Genomic DNA, 19,869 nt, shown 5'->3' on the forward strand with positions numbered 1-19,869 from the left:
ATCCGTTAAAACTCCGGCAAACTTAGTATTGGATTAATCTATTTCAGATTAAAACTAAATCGATTACATAATTAATTAACAATTTGAATTCGTCCGTCCAAATATTTGAAGACGGTGCCTTGTCGACGCAGGTATCGCTGCAGCATTACATAGTCCATATCTAGGGTCACTAGATTCTCTCTATTCTGTGACAGCATCTGTAATAAATAATGACATAATCTATAATTTAGTCAGTTATATTTTGACAGAATTGACATTTTATTTAATGTATAGTTCTTGCTTAATATTAAATACGTGTTAGTTCTGCGTGTTTTTATTCTTGATGTTTTCGAACAACAATAGTAATGGTGCAATATTTCTTCAGTTAATTATAAACCTTATCACTCTAGTATAAAGTTTAATGTCGTTAATGTATTTAATTGTGTTTGTCATTGAAGAGGAAAATAGTCAAATTCGTTGTTTATTTAACCTCGAAATAAACAATAATACCTAAGAATTTTTTATTTGACATTTTGTTTTATTTTTCCCCAAAATCCATAGAATCTCCCAAAGAAACTTACTAACGGTTAAGTTACTTAAATTTCATATTAAATATTGATTGACATATATAAAAACCGAATTTATGGTATGGTAAGTTTATGGAGATACATAGTCAAGTCCTGGGGAAGGATATAGGCTATTTTTTTTTAATTCATGCCTCGCGGGGGTAAAATGTGAGGTGACCGTTTGTGTGATATAGGTGTAAATTTCGCGTGGGTAATGGTTCAGCTAGTTTAACATGCGGCTGACGGCAGGAAATTAAAACCAACCACACGAAACTGAAAATTGACTATGACTTAGCAATCGATAGCAAATGATCTGATGATGATGATGGTAGGTGGTCAACTTCGCAATATATATCCTTGCATCGCTAATTTCGCCTGATAGTATTGGCTTATCTACCTCCGCTGGCACACAGAGTTCAGTGTATGCAAGTACAAGACCGGCTAGCGTGGGAACCTCACCGTGTAGCCGCCGCCGCCGTCGCCGATGTAGCTCTGCGAGACGACGCGGTAGACCTTGTCCCGCCGTAGCGGCTCGTAGCGCGGCACGGCGCAGCGCAAGCAGCGCACGGCCGCGCGTAGCACGCGCGCGCCCGCCGGCTGCGACGCGTTGTACACGGCGCGCAGGCCTGCAACGCGACACGGCGCGACTATAGACCTACTGTCCAATTTCCGTTTTTCAAAGCCTCATCATCAGCCTTCGTTAATGTACAATACTATTGAATGCTTAGATTTGTCAGAATTACTAAAATGTATCGTTTGTCTTAAAAATATTTCAGCAAATATAATTATTATAAATCACATAAAATGTAGAAATGGTAGCTCACCGCCTATTTGCAACATCCGACTGCTGTAGAAGTTGCTAGGATCGCTTATTGCTACTCCCACTGAAAATTCCAGCGCTTCCAGAATATACTCTCCTTTCAAATCGTAAAGCTGGACATAATTCTCGAACGGAAACGCCATCAACAATGCCTCAGTCGTTATTTCTGTTTAATAAATTATTATTGTATTGTAATATTTGCTGATATCATTTTATTTTAAAAATATATAATTTTAGTATATCAAATGTGTATATTTCAAATATAGTATGCAGACAGACTTTTATTGAGAGTTAGTTCAAATAGATCTATAAAGATTTAAATATGGCTGACTTTGTTCATATGCAAATATTCACATTAAGGGCTTAACACAAGTTACCTCGTCTATGTTAACGACGTTTCTCATAAAAAAAATTGACATAAAAATGTTCAGTTCCTATGTTCTCCTATAGACGATGATTATATAAAAGCGCTTAAACGTAGCTATATTATTTAAAAAATGAAGTATATAATTAAATGTGTAATCAGCTTAGTTCGGCTAGTAAATCCTTCCTCACGCTTTAAGGTAATGTATGTGAGAAAAGTTCAGAGCTCAAGTTCCATCTGTTTAAAAATAATTAGCTCTCTCAATTTCATACACGTAGATCGATTAGTTTCGGCACCGCACTAGTGATCTACTGTCGTGTAAGCGCACCTCCGACGTCGATGTGCGCGCGCACGCCGCCCGCGTTCATGAGACACACGTGCGCCCCGCCCCACTCGCCCGCGCGCGCCAGCCCCACCACCTGCAGGCATTAAGCGCTCACTGATGCATGGCTTACACGGGGTCAGTGACTGGACCCAGTGACTCGGTATTTCGGACCCAGACTCAGGCTACATGTTAACAGAATCGGAAAGTAAGTCAGTTGTACGACAGTCAGTAAGCTACGAGAAGGTACGTGGACATTCTATAACAAACTGGCAGCGATTACCCGAATGCGTCAGGCCAGCAAAGTTAGTCGCACTGGACTAATTTTGCTAACCCCGAATATAGAACAGGTGGCTAGTCACTGTACTGACTAGTGACCGTGAAGTCGTCGCTGGACTGGCTTGCTGTTACTGACCCTGTATAAACCAGGCTTTACAGATCCAGCCCATAGCTGTTTCTCTAAGAAGATTTGACGTAGGTTGGTTGACGCGTAGGTTTCCTCACGATATATTCCTTCATCGCCGAATACGAGATTAAGTACGGTTAGTTATTTTCGGTTACACCCATTGCATTTTTTTTTCAACAAAAAACAATAATTTAATTTATTGATTATACTCTTATATTTCTTTATTATTCACTTCAATTCACTAAACTTTCAAAACAAAAAAAAGTGTCGTTAGAAAATTTTATGCGATACGAAACACGCCATGGAAGGGGTAGCGGCCGTGGATGATAAGTGAAAAAGATTTTACGTCATCACCAATCCCATTTCAGGACGGCCTTCGGTTCAGGATGGTTTTAAGTGGGTAAGAATTGTATATGTTTGACCCGGATAGATTCCGTGAAAGAAGGTGGTTAACCTCATCGATGAGACCGTCGCAAGCCCAGTTGGCCAAGTTGCACTCCCCGCGGTAACAGCCGCGCTGCAGCGCTGACAGTGAGCGACCCAACACCTCCTTGCCAATTGCGTCCACTTCCTGTCTCCACGGTTCCAGCAGACTCTCTATATGGGGATCTGGGAAAGATTTCATTTCTGATCATGAACTATATTTTTACGTATTATTTTAATGTATAATTAGTATAAATTAGACGAATTATTTCTTTTATTTAGCGTATTTACAATTGTCTGAACTCCTCTTCTTCGGTTTGACCATGTGCTAATGCGTTGGGGTTATATAGTTTTTTTTTAAATAGGCAGACTAGTGTACCTATGGGCCAATGACTAAATGGTCATTGAAAAAAATATTCCATATTCCTTATATTGTAAATACGCCACCAACCTTGGAACACGGATGTTATGTTATTTTGTCTAATAATACTAACTTATTCGTCTTTTGGACCAAAAAATAAACACTGAATATTGCTCAGAGGGAAACCATACGGCAACAATTAGTGCATACCTCTGACTATAGATGTGCCAAGGTAAATAGGTTGTCCCTTCCAAGATACAATTTTTCCAGCTTTATCTATATATAGCTTTATGTCACCCAGGTATCTTGTGTAACACGATGCCTGTACGATTAGTATCTAAAAGAATAGTATTTAATAAAAGTAGAGCTTTAGTACAGTTAACAATAGTTTTTATTACGTAATTTTGGATGATGTAATAATTTTTTTTTACCAAGTAAAAAAAAATATCATGTTATTTCAAAATGCAATTAAGATTTATAAAAAAATAGTCTTTTTCAATTTTAGGTAGAGTAAAGACTAATAAATAACTTTAGCATTGAATTGACGCGGTATCATTGGTCGAGATCTCTAATAACCTATGATATTAATTATGGATTCGCCAAAAATTTTCATTTTGGATGTCGGCGAATTTGTTTTCGGAACTTTAGAAATTAAATTTATGTCAACATAATATGTTAAGTTATAGTGTTATATTATAAATGAACATACATAGACATACTAAGCATAGGACTTGTACGTCTAAAGTTTTAATTTTTCCAAATTAACAAAAAAATATTATTCAATATTTACCCTGTGGCCGCTGTCCTGTGTGACGATAGTTGGGTATTCCCCGACCGGTCTGGAGCCGTCCGGAGCCTCACCGTTGTAGAGCAACGAGTGCGAGTGACCACCAACTATGATGTCTACGTCCGAAGACATACGTGCTGCTAATGAGCTGCAAACAATATGTCATCACAGTCTAGTCAGCTGCGCAGAAGATAGCAATAGTAGTAAACGGCTCAAAGGTTAGTTAAAGGTAGAACACGTCAATATTCTCAAAACAGTGTGGGTGTAACCACATCAACTATTTAATGTTAACCTTATTTTGTTTTTATTAATCATCTTATATTCTACGGCTAAAGAGCACTCCTGAGGAAATCTATGAATGAATTTCACTGGTATATATATTCACAAATCTGGATCGAAATAGCTTAGTGGAATGTGAAATTAATAAAACGAAAATATGAGTTCAAATCATATTACATATTAGTTTAATACTTACATATCACTGGTATATCCGACGTGCGATAAAACTATGATAATGTCGACTCCCTTCTCAGTGAGTAACGCTGCTTCTCGATTAACCGCTTCTAATTCGTCTTCCATTATAACACGTCCAGTCGGGGCAGAGAACTACAATTTTATGCAATTAAATAAGTAACAAATTTGCAAGTGAAGGATTCGAAGATTCAAGAACATATGCAACATAACAAGCAACAAACTTCTTACACCTGTTATTCGAATGCATAGAGTTGCTAACTTTTGCTATATATATGTTACCGTTAAATTGCGTAAATCAGTTAGAGTGCAGATTAACAAGGGATTCTGCAGATTATATGGCTAAGTCAGTTAAAGAGAAAAAAAAAAATTCTATTCTTACATCAACTAGACAATCTGCAGAATACCTATGTTATCTGCAGACTAACGACCATGCATACGGTAAATTGCATAAATCAGGTTCTCGTTTGAATAAAACATGTAAATCAGTTGTAGGCAATAATTTAATATAATTTTTAGGACATACCTAAACAAAGAAACAAAATATGAAATTTTAACTTAAATATTACTCCACTGATAAAATATAACAGATCAGACCAACTAGGAAAAAAAACAATAGAAACATTCTGAAGTTGACAGGTTTAAGTGTACGTTTTATAGGACACATTGTCTTCCGCAATTTAACGATGTACTATTCGTTACTATGCAAACTATTTATTTAGTGAATTCACGGTAGGGTACAAGATACAATTAGTGATTTAGTATTTACACATTAGAAACAGACGATCTAATTCTGTATATTTATTTGTTATATTGAAGATTGTAAATATTCATAAAAAAATTCATAAGACCCAGTAAATATCCTACGAAAAAACTACCATAATGATCCCATAGTTTTGACTGTCAATAAGAAAGTGTAGTGCTTCTATTTGAATAAATCGGCGCCAAATTGACACCATTATAGTAATAAGTAAATAAACGTTGACATTAGTACTAGTTATCACTAGAATTAATGTAATATTAAAATAGTGTCTATCTTTACATAAGTGTATAAATACCTAATACCAATTAAAAATTATTGATTGTTATGAAGTTGATAATACAAGAAGTATACGATGACTATCTCGATAAAGGTTAAATAACTGTTTATATCTCGAAATATTACTGCCTATCAGATAGGGAATTACATTTTACGCGCATTTTTTTAATTATTTGACATATGATTGTACGTTTAGATAGACAGTTGTAGATAAATAAGTATGAAATATTTAAACAGTAATGATTGATGTTATATTTATCTTGCGCTAATCGCATATTTTTTTATTCTTGAAGTAGAACATAATATTTGTAATTTTATATTTAGTTTATTTTATAATATTGTTAGAAAAAATATTGGGGGGCGTCATCGAAAAATGGATGACAAGTAGTGGTTGTCCCGGCGAGGCTATATATGCTTATGCGCGCTTCAATCGCCACGCCCAAACAGACTCAGGTTTCTTTGCACGGCTTGAACGAAGAAGACGATAGCATCACTATTGCAAACGCTCGATTCGTAGGGTAAACACTACACATCACACACCTACAGTGTTGCCGTTTCCGGCGGAGACGAGGTCCTAGACTACTGACGTCACGAAAACGTTCGTGATGTCAATTAAACAGTGCCACGAGCAGAAGCGCTCGGAGCCCGTGAGGGCTCAAACTTCAAGGAGTACGCGTCCGCACGCCCAGTGACGCTGTAAAGGCCAGTATGGCCAACAGCAAATGACACACAGACACAAAAAAAAACATTCGCCACGAATGTCGTGTACTGTCAATTTGTATTAGGGGAATCCTTGTCGCTCACTACACTAAATAAATGGAAGAAGTCCTTAAATAAAATATATATTTAAATTATAAATAGCTTATGTATAAATTAGAAAAAAGTTTAAAACCAACCGTCCGCAGCAGAACGCCAATGATCCCAATCTTGCGTTGATTCCGTTCAACGACGATATGATTTTTCACAAAGGGCGTCATCTCTGGTTCGAAGGTCGTGTTAACATTGGCTCCTAACATTGGAGATTTCAGATGTTGCAAATACGGCAGCAGACCCTCGACGCCGTGATCGAATTCATGATTTCCAAGTACCTTTTCACATACAATATACATACATTTTATTATATAATAATATGCTTTGGAAAAAAATTTAATATGATGTTATAATAGACACTAATATCTGCTTTTATTACATCAATATTGTCAATAAGAGGCTGGTCTCAGACAAAGCACAAACATTCTCTGTTTTTAATAACATAAAAAAATCAGTATTTCTTTATTATAATATAAAGCAAAAATGAAGGTTTCGTACTGATATTCTTGTCGTATTATGTTTCAGATAACGTGCATTTTATTTATAAATAACTTACATGGGCGTCATGCGGTAACATATTCATAAAATGCTGGCTGGCATTCCATCGTAGGAAGTTATACCATATGGTGCCTTGGAAGGTATCTCCGCCATTGAGCAGTAGGGAGTCGGGCTCCGCTTCCAGCGCCTGCATGATAGCGGTATAGAGGCGCGAGAAGCCACCGATGCAGTCTCCTTCCGTTGGGTTGCATGGCCCACCACTTAATGCAATTTGGTCAAAACTAAAAATATGAAAGTTATAAATCAATTATATATATATATAATTATAATACATATATATATGTATGTTGCACATTTCGAGAGTCGAATAGTCATATCAGATAGTCTTCTGTAAGCCCGTGGATGCCGTAAGATCCGAAAGGAAATTTTGCTAAGCAAATCTTGCATAAAATTATTGCAGACGGGGAATTAACCCACTTGCAAGACATTAGGCATAATTTTTAAGCAATTAACACCGACCCAAGCCAATGGAATCTCTATGATTATAAATAATATATATATTTAATGACTTTTCATTTCTTTGTGCGTCAATCACGTGAAAACTACGTGTAAGAATCGAAGCGGGTTCATCCGTAGATGAATAAGGATAGATAAATAATTTTAGAAAGGCTATAATTTAACCAATTTCCATTGATCGTTCCCGCCCTTTTCATTTGATGCCCAACGAAGCGGACAGGTAACATATACACACATTTTTAGATTCGAATGTGTTATTTTCCGAAAGAAGCGCTTTGTGTTGGGTAACATATATTATACAAAGAGAAGTTATCCTTTGAATTGCTATGTTTCGTTATGACCCAAGGCGTGATTTAAGTAACATAAGTATATTTTATACTGGCTTACTCTATGTTAGATCCCATGTTTGGCATTATATTGACATTATAGTAAGTGGATTTTACTTCTTACGTAGCATGTCTATAAGGGATATGACCTGTTATGATCAGTCTGTTCATTAGCTCACCTGACTTTCTTAAGTAAATATAATTATATATTAGAAATAAATATTACTTACTGCGCATGGAAATCGTTGTAATGAATGATATTTAATTCAAACAAGTCACTATCAATTTGACCAGATATTGCGTTTATAACTAAAATGAGCACCAAAATTACAGACATAGCGCCGTGTTTCGCGGATGGTCACTGCGTGGCGCATGCAGAATATATGATATCTGGAATCTTATCTCCCTACATTAACATCAGCTTAGTTTAATAATTAATATCTTATCATTTTATTTAAATGGTCACCAGTTCTATAGCTGGCAAAGGATCGCATTAATAGTAATCCACATGTATATACCTAAATAGGTTTGATATGTTATATTAAGAATAGATAACAGAAATCCAATAACAATAAAATGTTTACTAAACCGATTCGTATTGATTTTTTTACAGTATTATACGTCATAGTTACGGAACAGTCGTAGGCTAGAGCACTACGTTTGTGTATTGACAAGTTAAGATATACGTAGATTATCTCAACGTAGTTTACCAGACTAACGTTGACTTATTAAAAAGTTAAGAACTATTTTAGTCGATAGGTTTTTATTGAGGAGGTTAAAATGCTAACGACACATTCAAGCAAAATATAAAATTATATCATACTAGCTGAACTTGCGGCTTTACCCGCTCGAAGTTTAAAATACAAACTTCTAACTCCCGTTTTACCTCCTTAGGGGTGGAGTTTCGTAAAATCTATCTTAGCGAATGTCTAGATACTATTAGGAATCTACCTACCAAATTTCAAGTTCGTAGGGGTTATAGTTTCTAAGATTTCGTGATTAATCAGTGAGTGGTATTTTGCTTTTATATAGATTTTGTGATAAAGATTGTGGAATTAATACTGCAATGGTCAATGTCAGCGTACATCTAGAAAAAGGTAAAGAAATTTTGTAATAATGCCGCCCATGTCGAAAACAATTTACGCCGAAATACAAGATCACTCTGCTCTAGTAAAAGACTAGGGGGCAGACTAAAAATTTATAGCAACGATGTTTGCGTTTAAAAAATGGGCAGAAATAAACGCTAGATTTAGTTCAATTTATTTATCATTTTATTAATTTTCAACAAAAGATGTACCTAATTGTAAGTGTTTTCTGTAAATTTTTTTTCAATTTGCAATTCTGGCCATAGTAGTAGATCTCTTAGTGATGTAACTATTTGATAATATATCTTTGTGATAAAATTGTAAAAAAGAAGCAGTTTAAGGATACTGTTGTATATATATTCTAATGTTCACTCTTGCAGTCGGTTACTAATGGTATAAAAAATAAAAATGTCGCCGTCACGAAATCCCTGGCAGTCGGCAGCTATGATATTAATAAATAAATATAGATTAAAATGCATAAAACATTCACTTCCGCAAGTAAAAATAAATATATTTTATTAATGTCATTCATTACGTTATAGAAACGAACTAAATCTACAGAAGGAAGTGCGTAAGAGAACTTCACTAAAAATTAAAGGTGTAATCAGTTTTGGGGATGTTAACCTCCATTTTAGACACTTAAAAATTTTTGTAAAATATTTTGAAAAATACGCCGAAAGTATAAACGATGTTTTTTACTATTTTAAAAGCAATTCTTTACATATATGTAACTCCGGAATGAGTCAGCCTTGATATTAGCCACATAAGATGTTGGTCTTGCCCCTGCACGTGTGGAGTGCCAATATATATACTACACATTTAAAAAAGTACGAGTCGGACTCGCATACTCAGGGTTCGGTACCACCATAGAGATGGACAAACTTAAACCGATGTAACAACAAATTTACGGTTCTTTTCCTACACTTGTGCTGCAAGATATTGCTTCTTGAGAAATTTCATGACTCCAGGTCAACGGGGAGTACCCTCACAGGTTTTGATTTCCGTTGCAAATATATGGGAAATGCGACATACCGGCCATATCTATGTATTGCGCACATGAACGCAAACCATAGTATTTGGTATTAATTGCAACTTTCCACGTTTACGCGTTTCTGTGAAAAAGGGTCTTGACAGGCAGACAGAAAGACGGACACCGAAGTGATCTTATAAGGGTTCCTTTTTTCTAGAGATAAGGAACCCTAAAAAATGGGTACAACAAATAAAATCCATAATTTTATTTCAAGCATTTATTACAATAAATTTAAGGAGACAAAAGCTGTATTTTTAACAATATATATTTTTAATAAATGCATGTGTGTTATACAATATCGAAATATATATTTTTAAGAAATTTAATCAAATGTCATCATTACACTCTCGGCAGTGGTACGCCTTAAGTTATCAAATAAATAATTTTGATAAAATTTAATACATTCTACTTGGAAATTAAAGTTACAACATTGAAGTGTACATTTAACCATGCAAGCTTTTAACTTCGTTTGTAAGTATGTGTGGGTCAAACATTACAACTGCATTAAAACCACACAAACGATTGAGGTCAAATTTCGCGCATACCTCGAGTTGGTGATACTACAGTTTAGAACTTTGAATCCCTTTTTTTTAACTGGCCGTTTACATAAAAACTTTTTTTATAAATTATCCATTCTGAAGTACGGGTCATTTTTATTTTTTATCTGTAATGCATTAAGTACTTTAAAATCATTTTAATACTAATCTGAAAGATACTATAACCTAAGAATTACAATTTAATATATCTAAAAGGCACTTAGCAACATTTTTGTTCTTTACATATTAATATAAATAATCACTACAAAAATCTACTTACTTATAAGTGTTAGTAGTACTAGTAGTGGGTATTCAGCTAAACATCGATCTATCTCTTTCTGACACCATTAATTTGATGTTTGAATCAGTAGTTCCCAAACTTATTTTTCTCGTGGACCAACTACTGGCATGTGTCCATAACCACAGTTTGAGAGAAACACTAAAATAGGAACTAAATTTAAACTTGTTTGATATTGGTGGTTTTAATTCTATCCTTAGTAACCCTACGAGTATTTCAGCAATTAAAATCTATGAATTTATTAGTGATTCTCATAGGTAGGCCCTTATAAAAACTATGCTTACATTTTTGCTCTTTACTATCAAAAGCAGATAACTTTTCGTGGACCCCCATTAACATCATATGGACCCCCATTTTTTATTCACGCCTACGTAGATCCCCAGCAAGTCTCCAGTGGACCCCTGGGGTCCACCTGGACCACTTTGGGAATTACTGGTTTTAATGAAGAAGACAACGTTGTTTAACAATTCACCCCCTAAGCAACACAGATAATAGATAAGTTCCTAACATTAAAATACTGTTACATAAATAAAAATATAAGTTAAAACTAAATGAAACAATAAACAGTTTATCACAAATAATATTCTAGAACAATATCAACAAAAAATATGTTATTTTACAAACAAACCTCTAATTTCGCAGTTGTACGCAGTAATGAGTAATTTTCATCATTTTTTTGAAATCAATTATCTTCTACTAATTACAGTTATAAAAACTGGAATCGTATATAACTTTAAACAAAAAAATAATTTAAAAGATTTTAAATTCTGTACATTATTTTTAATTTATTGTGAAGTAATAGACGTTACATTATTGATTCGAAAAAAAAAAAAAAAACTTTATGTTCATATTTTTAACTAAATTTTTTAAGTAGATTTATCAAGTATTTAAATACATAAAAATAGTGACGTGACAAGCTGCGACATGCGCCGTTTCGATTCGTATTCGTTCTGTTCACTGCACGTTAAAATATAACCGTTAAAATATATACTAGTGACGTTTACAAGATGTCGTGACGTGTGAGAACACTAATATAAGAATACGCAAAAAAAAAAAAACAAAATTAGATTAATAGAATTTAAAGTGGAGCGGCGCATCTTGAGTGAACAGTGGTGGTGGTCGAACCGTAATAACGGTTACAGCATAGCAACTGTTGCTATCGAATATTTGTTTTTGGATTGATAAATCTGTATTATGGATAACTTAGCTACTGCATAGGGCCACAATACTGATTTATAAATTTTTGATTTGATATCAATTCGCAACAAATGTTTGACAGCAACAGTCGCTAGACTCTAACCGTAATAGCACACAGATCTACGTACGACAACAAGAACAAGACGTAACGTGTTTATATTAGCGCTTACTTATAAAAGTCGTTTAGCGAGTGTTTATTTCAACATTGTCGTCTCTTTCTTTCATCATTAATCTAACATACGAAAGAAGAAGATACAACATTCTCCATCACCTATAAATAAAATTTATTGGTAAATTCCACTATTAATAATAATAGGTTAGAAATATAGAAATTTCATGATCGACTTAAAGAAATGGACTGTCATAGACAGACTTGAGATTGAACTATATTGGTATAATAATAAGGTTCTTTATCGGAAGTACGAAAATTTTAAAACCACTAATTAGGTAGGTGCTTAATTTTTTTTATCGTTCGTTGTAAATAATGTAGACTACATTATAAAGCACTCAAAATAATTATAAGTGAAACTGATTTACTTGATCCGTAGTAGAATAATACTGGCAACACAAATTGCGGTTAAATCTTTTTACACTTTTAAAAAGTTTCATGATACGTATCATTCAATGTATTATATTATATTCAGTTTACCTGCGATTGTAAGTATTTTATTAAGTTTTAGGTTTCGCAACTCGGTTGACGTACAAATTGTTACATATTCAGTAACTCTCATTAACTTATTATTTTTGCCGTTCATAAAAGGCCAAATAGAGTTCATACAATTTCATAATATTTCGATGTCATGAAAGCATATCAGTCGATATAATCGGCGCGATGAGAACGGAATGGAACTTTGTCAAAGTATATCAAGAATTGTTCTCGAGAGAAGTAACGTTAGCAAAGAATTTCCGAAGTATAAATATTGTCGGATATTTAATCTGGCAAAGTAATAAAGAGGCTCACGGTTTAAGTGCAATATGTATGTATGTATTAAGAGTGTTTTTAACATTTTACATATCTCCAATTATCGTAATCACTAACATAAATAACCGTACGATATACAACCATTAAAAATTAGGAATAAATTTTCGTCAACATCGACGCGAGTTTGCTGACGGTACTTATCTTGTGTCTCGCTAAAGATCGCATCCCATTCTGTTAGCGCGCGGATTATACAAGAACGAAAATCTCATAATCTAAAACAATTCGGTCAAGTCTTGGCACGTGTAGCGCTATACCACATCTCGGTAACGACAAATGCTTGTGAAAGATATAACAAAGGGCTTTAATATTTATTTTAGAATTCTGTTCAAACGGTTTTAATTTGTTTCTGGTCCAGATTAAGAATACGGAGTGCGTGGGTTCACGTTGATCATCTCTGTTGTGCTGAAATTGAACATAATACCACATTAGTGTTATATTAAATATATATTAAAAATTTCAATATTTTATGGCGGCAATTCGCTCGCTTTAATTGTACACGAAAATGTGTGTTTTTTCAAAATCATGGCAAATGGAGGTTAATCTGATGGAAAGTGACTGACACCACCCATGGACATCCGCATCAGCGGGGTTTTTCTTGAAGGTTCCCAAGTCCAATAGGAAATTGTTGCGGGAAAACCACCGACTAAAGTGTATAAATTTATTTATATACTCGTCAAGGAAGTCGGAAGAATTCGTTCATTGGGCTTAATAGCTTTACGCAGCTATTAAATTATTTTATAAATATTAACCAAAACAAACAACATATTTAAATTTTGAATATTTAGTGGGTTTAGTATTTTTACTCGAATATAAGCTAAGTGCCGCCTTTTTGTGTTGTATCTATAAAAAATACAAATAAAATAAAATATTATTAAAAATACGAAGAAACCGGGAACTAGGAAATATGGAGGAAGGATAAAAATGACTACCAATATAATAATACTACTGGAAACAAAACTAAAAAAAAGTAAACAAAACAAAGCATAAAATTGTGTATTATTTAAATTATAGTAAAATATTTTAATTTAGTCATACATCAATTTTACTAATATAGGATACTGGTACTACTTCCGGTAAACACAACCTCTAAGATGAACTAATTTGACAGAATTTAAACGCGTTGCTATGACTTTATCACCAGTTGATCATCATGCAAATAAAAGCCTAATTGCGTTAGTAATAAGATTCAATTCCGCACAATCAGATCGACTTATGAGGTTAATAGCACGTGTCGTTGTATGTAAACATAAATCTGTTTGATGTTTTATATCTTCTGCGTTGCCTTTTGAATTTATTTTCTTACTCGAATTATTTTATGATGGCCCAGTGGTTAGAACGCGTGCATCTTAACCGATGATTTCGGGTTCAAACCCAGACAGGCACCACTGAGTTTTCATGTGCTTAATTTGTGTTTATAATTCATCTCGTGCTCGGCGGTGAAGGAAAACATCGTGAGGAAACCTACATGTGTCTAATTTCAACGAAATTCTGCCACATGTATTTTCCACCAACCCGCATTGGAGCAGCGTGGTGGAATATGCTCCATACCTTCTCCTTAACGGGAGAGGAGGCCTTAGCCCAGCAGTGGGAAATTTACAGGCTGATTATGTATGTTATGTTATGTAATTGGATTCATCAAAAGTGTAACAATTAAATTAAAAGTACAGTTAAATTACAATATTATATTTACGTGCAGCACGTACGCACGTGCGTACGTACATGGTCCATTTCAAAGGCAAGAGGACGAAAGTAAATGTTCATTTACTTTGAATTTGACCCACAGGTAAAACTCAAGATGCCAAGCCTCGCAGCCGTAGGTGCGACGGCATTACTGACTTTGTTAAATGTGATGCTTAGGTAATGTTTAGGCTATTATCGAGACATTGAATGCGTCGAAGCGATAGTGTCAGTTATACTCGTATTTTTTATTATTCATAATAATTATGTCTATGAATAGTTTAGTCCGTGTCATTTTTGCGCGAAAAAAAAAACAGACGTTATGAACAGAATACATACACCTGCCGTTTCATTTGAATTACTTTTCTTGCCTGAGTAAATTATTGTCAAATTAGTTTATTTTAGATATTAAACAGCAGTTTCTGTAAGAAGTTTTATTAATTAACGCTAATCGGTTAGCGCATCAACCAATGACTTTTCAGATTAGTTAATCCGACATAGATCATCGTTTCAGAATCTGGTGCTGTAACGGACTAAAGGTCTATATGTATTTAATTAAAAAAAAAAAAAACAAAATAAACTTACGAAGTTAAAGTGACATTTTGATTTATAGGAACATGTTCTATGTAACCCGATCGAGGGATATATGGGGGGTATCTATAATTACGGAGTGGTTAAAACTTATTTATATTGTCTATTGAGAATTTTTATTTAGAATGGTAGGTAGACTTATTATTTTAATTTTTTTTTTTCTTTAAGATTTCTTACTGTATGAATCTATATATATGTGATACAGGGTGTTTGGCGGCGAATTGGCAGAGTAAGGCGTGGTTTACTACACAGCCACATTCGGGGTGGAAGTGGTCTGACATCATGAAGGTAGTTTAAATTGCTTGCCTGGCTTTTAAATTTTTGAATCACATCACACTATGTTACAAAATAATTTTCCTATGTACGTCATATCCATTTTTTAAAATAAATATAGTATTGTTATTATATGAACGCATACCTCTTGGAGCATCTCACGTGTATCACGAGCAGCACGATGCCCAGCAGCAGACACAGCGTGCCCACCACGACGTACGCCACGCCCAGGAAAGGATTCTTGCCTCCGAGCAATGACGTTGTCGATATAATGAACGATTTCGTTCCGTCGAAGTCTGTCACGGGGTAGTCTGAGCAAACATTTTAAAGAATTATAAAGTTACCAAGTTATGAACAGACAATATGAAAATAAAGACGTGTAATTTGTTGTTTTTGTTAAAACTTTTGAAAAAAAAATACAGAAAATTTTTGTTACAGTTGTAATCTTGTTATGAATTCATTACCACGATATTTTTCCAACTGCGAAGACTCAACTGTTTTTTTAATATTTTTAATTTAACAAAATAGGTCAAATACCTTTTTTTAAGCAGTTTGCTTTCCGTATATAAATAAATAAATAAACAACAGACGTATGTACTCACTGTATTCTACTCTCAGAATGTAAGGTCCTTTAAATAGTCCAGTGCTGAACCCGACTTGTGAATGATCAACTCTTCGGTAAAGCTTGCGGAAAGTTGGCAGAGCCGCAGTGCGCATCCACACTATCAGGTCCTCGTTCTTGAAAATGAAACGCGTCAATATTAAGCCGTAACATTTGAAAGCATTATCTTAACTTAATATTTTTCAGCTGATTCCTTGTAGAAATTGGTATTTTTATTGATTTTGAATTTTAAAATACCAATTGATTTCTAACTCAAACTAATACCCTCAACTGTCAATTGTGTCTACCATTCAAATGGACCTTCAGCTTTGGAGCCTGGGTCTCGATTCAAACCCCCAAGATTGGACAAGGCCAAATAAGTTTTTGGAAGTTTTGCGGGGAATTCTCAGTGCTTTGAAAGCACGTAAGCCTGCCTGAACTCTTTCTCGTCATGTCGTATTTGCCAAGTCATCGTATCCAAATACCTTAGAATACTCTAACTCTGCAGACTGCATTTGTGTCTGCACACTCACTCGTGGTCTGTGCTGTCCTGGTCAGATCTCACTTGAAAATATTCGCCGTGACCGAAATAGCTCAGGAATAGTAAATCATTGAAATGTTACTAAACTGTATATCTCCCCTAAATACGGATACATAAACCAAAAGTTATAATCTCACCTGGAATCCATTGTTATCTGAATTATTGGGATCCAGCATCCAAACCGGATTGCGCCAGTTGATTGGTTTCGTAAAGTTTGCAAAGGCTGGAAGAATTAAGATATTATATATACATGCATAGTGAGCATATTTCCTAATTCACTGGTATTCAATGTATAAATTCCATTTTTACTCTTGTTTGATCAAAGCACAAGGTTAGCTTTCGATTTGTCGATGGTTTAAGAGGTTAGGGCACTGACCGCTAGTAGTTTAATGATAGAAGATTAATTTATCCAATGTAACTTTAGTCCACACACTCTGAAGAATAACCTTTAGACGATTTTATAAACTGTGCAATGTAAATTGAACTTATGAAGTTATAAGTCCGACCGATTCACGATTCATATTGCCGACGTTTGACATTATCTTTTAGAGTTACCATGACATATTTAAAACGATTAAGAGTTTCATTTTAATATACAATAATATTGTAAGGATATTCAATCAGTTTAATAATTAATCGTACCAGTCTTCAGGTCTCCAGGTGGATTTCTAAACTTGATATCTTTGTCTGAAGTCCATGCAATACCTGTCCTCAGAACTGGTACATTTTTATCCGAATCCTGGGAGCGTACTAACAATGTGTCTGAAAAAAAAGAAAAGTTTTTTAACCTATTTACACCGGTGACATTAAAATATGACAAAACTTCAGATTCTTATTGATTATACACGCTCTGTCAGGGCTGCAGGTCGGTAACCTCGTGGTGTACTGCGGGCATGATCAATATGGACCCTGAAGTGGAATATAGCAGCCTCTTTAGAGAGTAGGATACACATTACAGATAGCTGTGATGGCTCGTGGCCATTGTATCAGCAATCTATTGAGGCGCGTTCGAGACCACTCTCTCACCCTGTAACATAAAGCGTGCGAAATATCCTGTTCGAATTGGTAAGTGTGAACAGAAACATTTGTCTACAGCCTATATATACAGCCTATTCCAACTAAATCAGGAATAAAGACAAATAAACAATATTTGACATTGAAGTGATGTCTCGGCCAAAGTTAAGCATCAATAGCGTAATGGTTTAGGGGTCCAGTTCAATCCAAGACCTACCTAGAGTACAAGCTTTAAGCTTCTCCCGCGTTTGTCAGGTACAATTCACAAATTATAGCCTATATGTTATCCCGATGTAAAAGCTATATTAGTAAGGATTCCTTTAAATGGGGCATTAATACTATTATTTAAAAAAAATAGACTATGCTATTCTTTATTAAAAAATGGGGTTTTGATCGTTGTTAGGACTGACAAAATGGGCTTAACTTTCACCCAATTTTTTTAAATATAGAAATGGTTTAATTTTATTATTATTATTAAAATTAATTCTTTATTCAATTTAATAAATTGCATTCAATTCAGTAAACTGCCTCTTTAATTTTCTGCACATTCATGGGAGCTCTTCAAAATGAGACGATGACCGATTTTTTATATGCAGCTATCATTATCACTGGGACAAAAATTGGCTTACATTATAAATATACAAGATAACAAGAAAGTTCTATATTAATCAGTGTTGTAGTTTTGTTGGGTATCCAAAAATATATATTTGTTGTTTATCATGTAAGTGTGATAAGGTGTTAGTTTTAAGGAATAAAATAAATAAAAAAATAATTTAGAAATGACTTTACCGTTAAAGAGAGAGTTGGCTATAGCACCACAGGGTGCAATAGGCTTCATCTTCCCATCTTCTTCAGCATATGCAAATGGCTCACAATCTGATGATGGAGTGAGTGTCAAGCGTCCAAGCAGCTGACTATCATCCCTATATAAAAAACGATTATTTATCACTCTAATGGATACACTAGTTACGAACAACATTTTTAATGTAGCAGTAACATATATACCTCGATTTTACATATCTCCGGTGATTTTGGTAGTAGTTGCTGAGACCATAGTAAAAGTACACATCACCTTTAAAATCCTCGGTTAGATTAAACGGAATTTGACAAGTACAAGGCTCCATGTTATTCTGCTTTATATATTCAGCACATGTTATATTTTCATCATCCTTTAGACAGTATGTATAGTCTATAACATGCTCTTTTACCTACAATGAGCAAATTAATATAATAATTTTGATATTAAATAGTTTTTAATGATAATAAAAATTAGGAAGTGTTCTTTTGATTGCATATATTTATTTTTAATAAGGCTTTATATGATGACTTGAATATGTATATATATTTTTTTATTTTTATCAACTTAATTAAAAGGAATGGCATTGCATTCCTTTACAGTTATTTTGATATGTTTCAGAACTCGAAACAGTTTAATTGGAATAAAAAATGACAGGAAACATTAACGAAAACAAATTAGGATATCTTTTAGTATAATTTTATAGAGATATGGTTTTCAGAAGATATATTTCAATTCCATTGCTGAAAGAGTTGTAAAATTTAAATCTTTGTCATATTGGTGAATTGATTTGAACTAATGTTAAGGTCTTATCTATTTGTGAAGCTTACCTCATCAGAAAAATAGAGCAAACCAATACCTACAGGTATAAACGCAATACCTATCACGAAAAACGTAGGGAGAACGGTGCCTGCGGTTAGAATGGGTTGCCAAGCTGGCAATCGCTGCTGCTTAAAGGCCGATTCTAGAAATTAAAAGTTAAATATCACGGATCAATAACGCGAGGCCACTAAAGGTGTGTCGTTATGTTCCTAAATTACCTGCAGGGCGTCTCGATTTAACATTCTGGTCCGATGTATCACTCGAAGTAGCCATTTTACGTTCAAACTTGTAATTTCATCGACATAAAGTGATTCTTTAGATTATTATAGGTGCAATAATACGACCACATAAATACAAGTAACAACTAACAAGATAAACTCTCCTTATTCATTGTCATTTGTCAATATAAAAATTAGTTCAATGTCATTTGTCACTGTCAACGTATTTATATTATTTTTTCCCTTAAAAACGTGGCAACGGTGTTACACTGAACAACCTTAATCTTGACATGTCAACGTAGTTTTTGGTTATGTAAGTAAATTAAAACAATTTTAAAGCACGCTATATGATCAATATTTTTTGTTATCTATCTATTATATATTTTTTTGTATATAGTTCAATAAAAAATCATAATTGATGTAAAAAACCTTATTCAATATCTATAGAAGCAATAGACTTGCTTATTAATCGACAATAAACAAATTTGTAGGTAAGTAATATACCTAATTACTTTTTTAG

General features: G+C 34.1%; 2 protein-coding genes across 2 annotated transcripts; both read right to left on the minus strand.

The window, feature by feature from the left end:
* Nucleotides 1-37: 37 nt before the first annotated feature.
* LOC113395642 (apyrase-like) lies at nucleotides 38-8,112 on the minus strand. Its single transcript, XM_026633285.2, has 11 exons — nucleotides 7,919-8,112; nucleotides 6,905-7,127; nucleotides 6,435-6,626; nucleotides 4,504-4,634; nucleotides 4,032-4,176; nucleotides 3,452-3,578; nucleotides 2,912-3,066; nucleotides 2,058-2,148; nucleotides 1,370-1,531; nucleotides 1,005-1,171; nucleotides 38-197 (listed from the first exon to the last, which is right to left on the minus strand). Exons 1-11 carry the CDS (start codon nucleotides 8,023-8,025, stop codon nucleotides 72-74), a joined length of 1,626 nt encoding a protein of 541 aa, XP_026489070.2. The 5' UTR covers nucleotides 8,026-8,112; the 3' UTR covers nucleotides 38-71.
* Nucleotides 8,113-12,346: 4,234 nt separating this feature from the next.
* Nucleotides 12,347-19,532, minus strand: LOC113395643 (cell cycle control protein 50A). Its single transcript, XM_026633286.2, has 9 exons — nucleotides 19,350-19,532; nucleotides 19,140-19,273; nucleotides 18,519-18,721; nucleotides 18,303-18,436; nucleotides 17,142-17,261; nucleotides 16,637-16,722; nucleotides 15,960-16,095; nucleotides 15,503-15,668; nucleotides 12,347-13,218 (listed from the first exon to the last, which is right to left on the minus strand). Exons 1-9 carry the CDS (start codon nucleotides 19,402-19,404, stop codon nucleotides 13,173-13,175), a joined length of 1,080 nt encoding a protein of 359 aa, XP_026489071.1. The 5' UTR covers nucleotides 19,405-19,532; the 3' UTR covers nucleotides 12,347-13,172.
* Nucleotides 19,533-19,869: the final 337 nt, after the last annotated feature.

Source organism: Vanessa tameamea, chromosome 21 (assembly GCF_037043105.1).
Source record: "Vanessa tameamea isolate UH-Manoa-2023 chromosome 21, ilVanTame1 primary haplotype, whole genome shotgun sequence".
Lineage (NCBI taxonomy): Eukaryota > Metazoa > Arthropoda > Insecta > Lepidoptera > Nymphalidae > Vanessa > Vanessa tameamea.

What these genes read in the sequence shown, in the direction of transcription:
- LOC113395642 (XM_026633285.2), bottom strand. Translation starts at nt 8,025, where the DNA reads ATGTCTGTAATTTTGGTGCTCATTTTAGTTATAAACGCAATATCTGGT. An exon ending in CACAGGACAGCGGCCACAGG is followed by an intron (nt 3,579 to 4,031) that starts GTAAATATTGAA and finishes CTATTCTTTTAG; the next exon opens with ATACTAATCGTACAGGCATC. An exon ending in CGCGCACATCGACGTCGGAG is followed by an intron (nt 1,532 to 2,057) that starts GTGCGCTTACAC and finishes TTTATTAAACAG; the next exon opens with AAATAACGACTGAGGCATTG.
- LOC113395643 (XM_026633286.2), bottom strand. Translation starts at nt 19,404, where the DNA reads ATGGCTACTTCGAGTGATACATCGGACCAGAATGTTAAATCGAGACGC. An exon ending in CAGATAACAATGGATTCCAG is followed by an intron (nt 16,096 to 16,636) that starts GTGAGATTATAA and finishes TTCATTTTCAAG; the next exon opens with AACGAGGACCTGATAGTGTG. An exon ending in CATTCTGAGAGTAGAATACA is followed by an intron (nt 15,669 to 15,959) that starts GTGAGTACATAC and finishes ATGTTTGCTCAG; the next exon opens with ACTACCCCGTGACAGACTTC.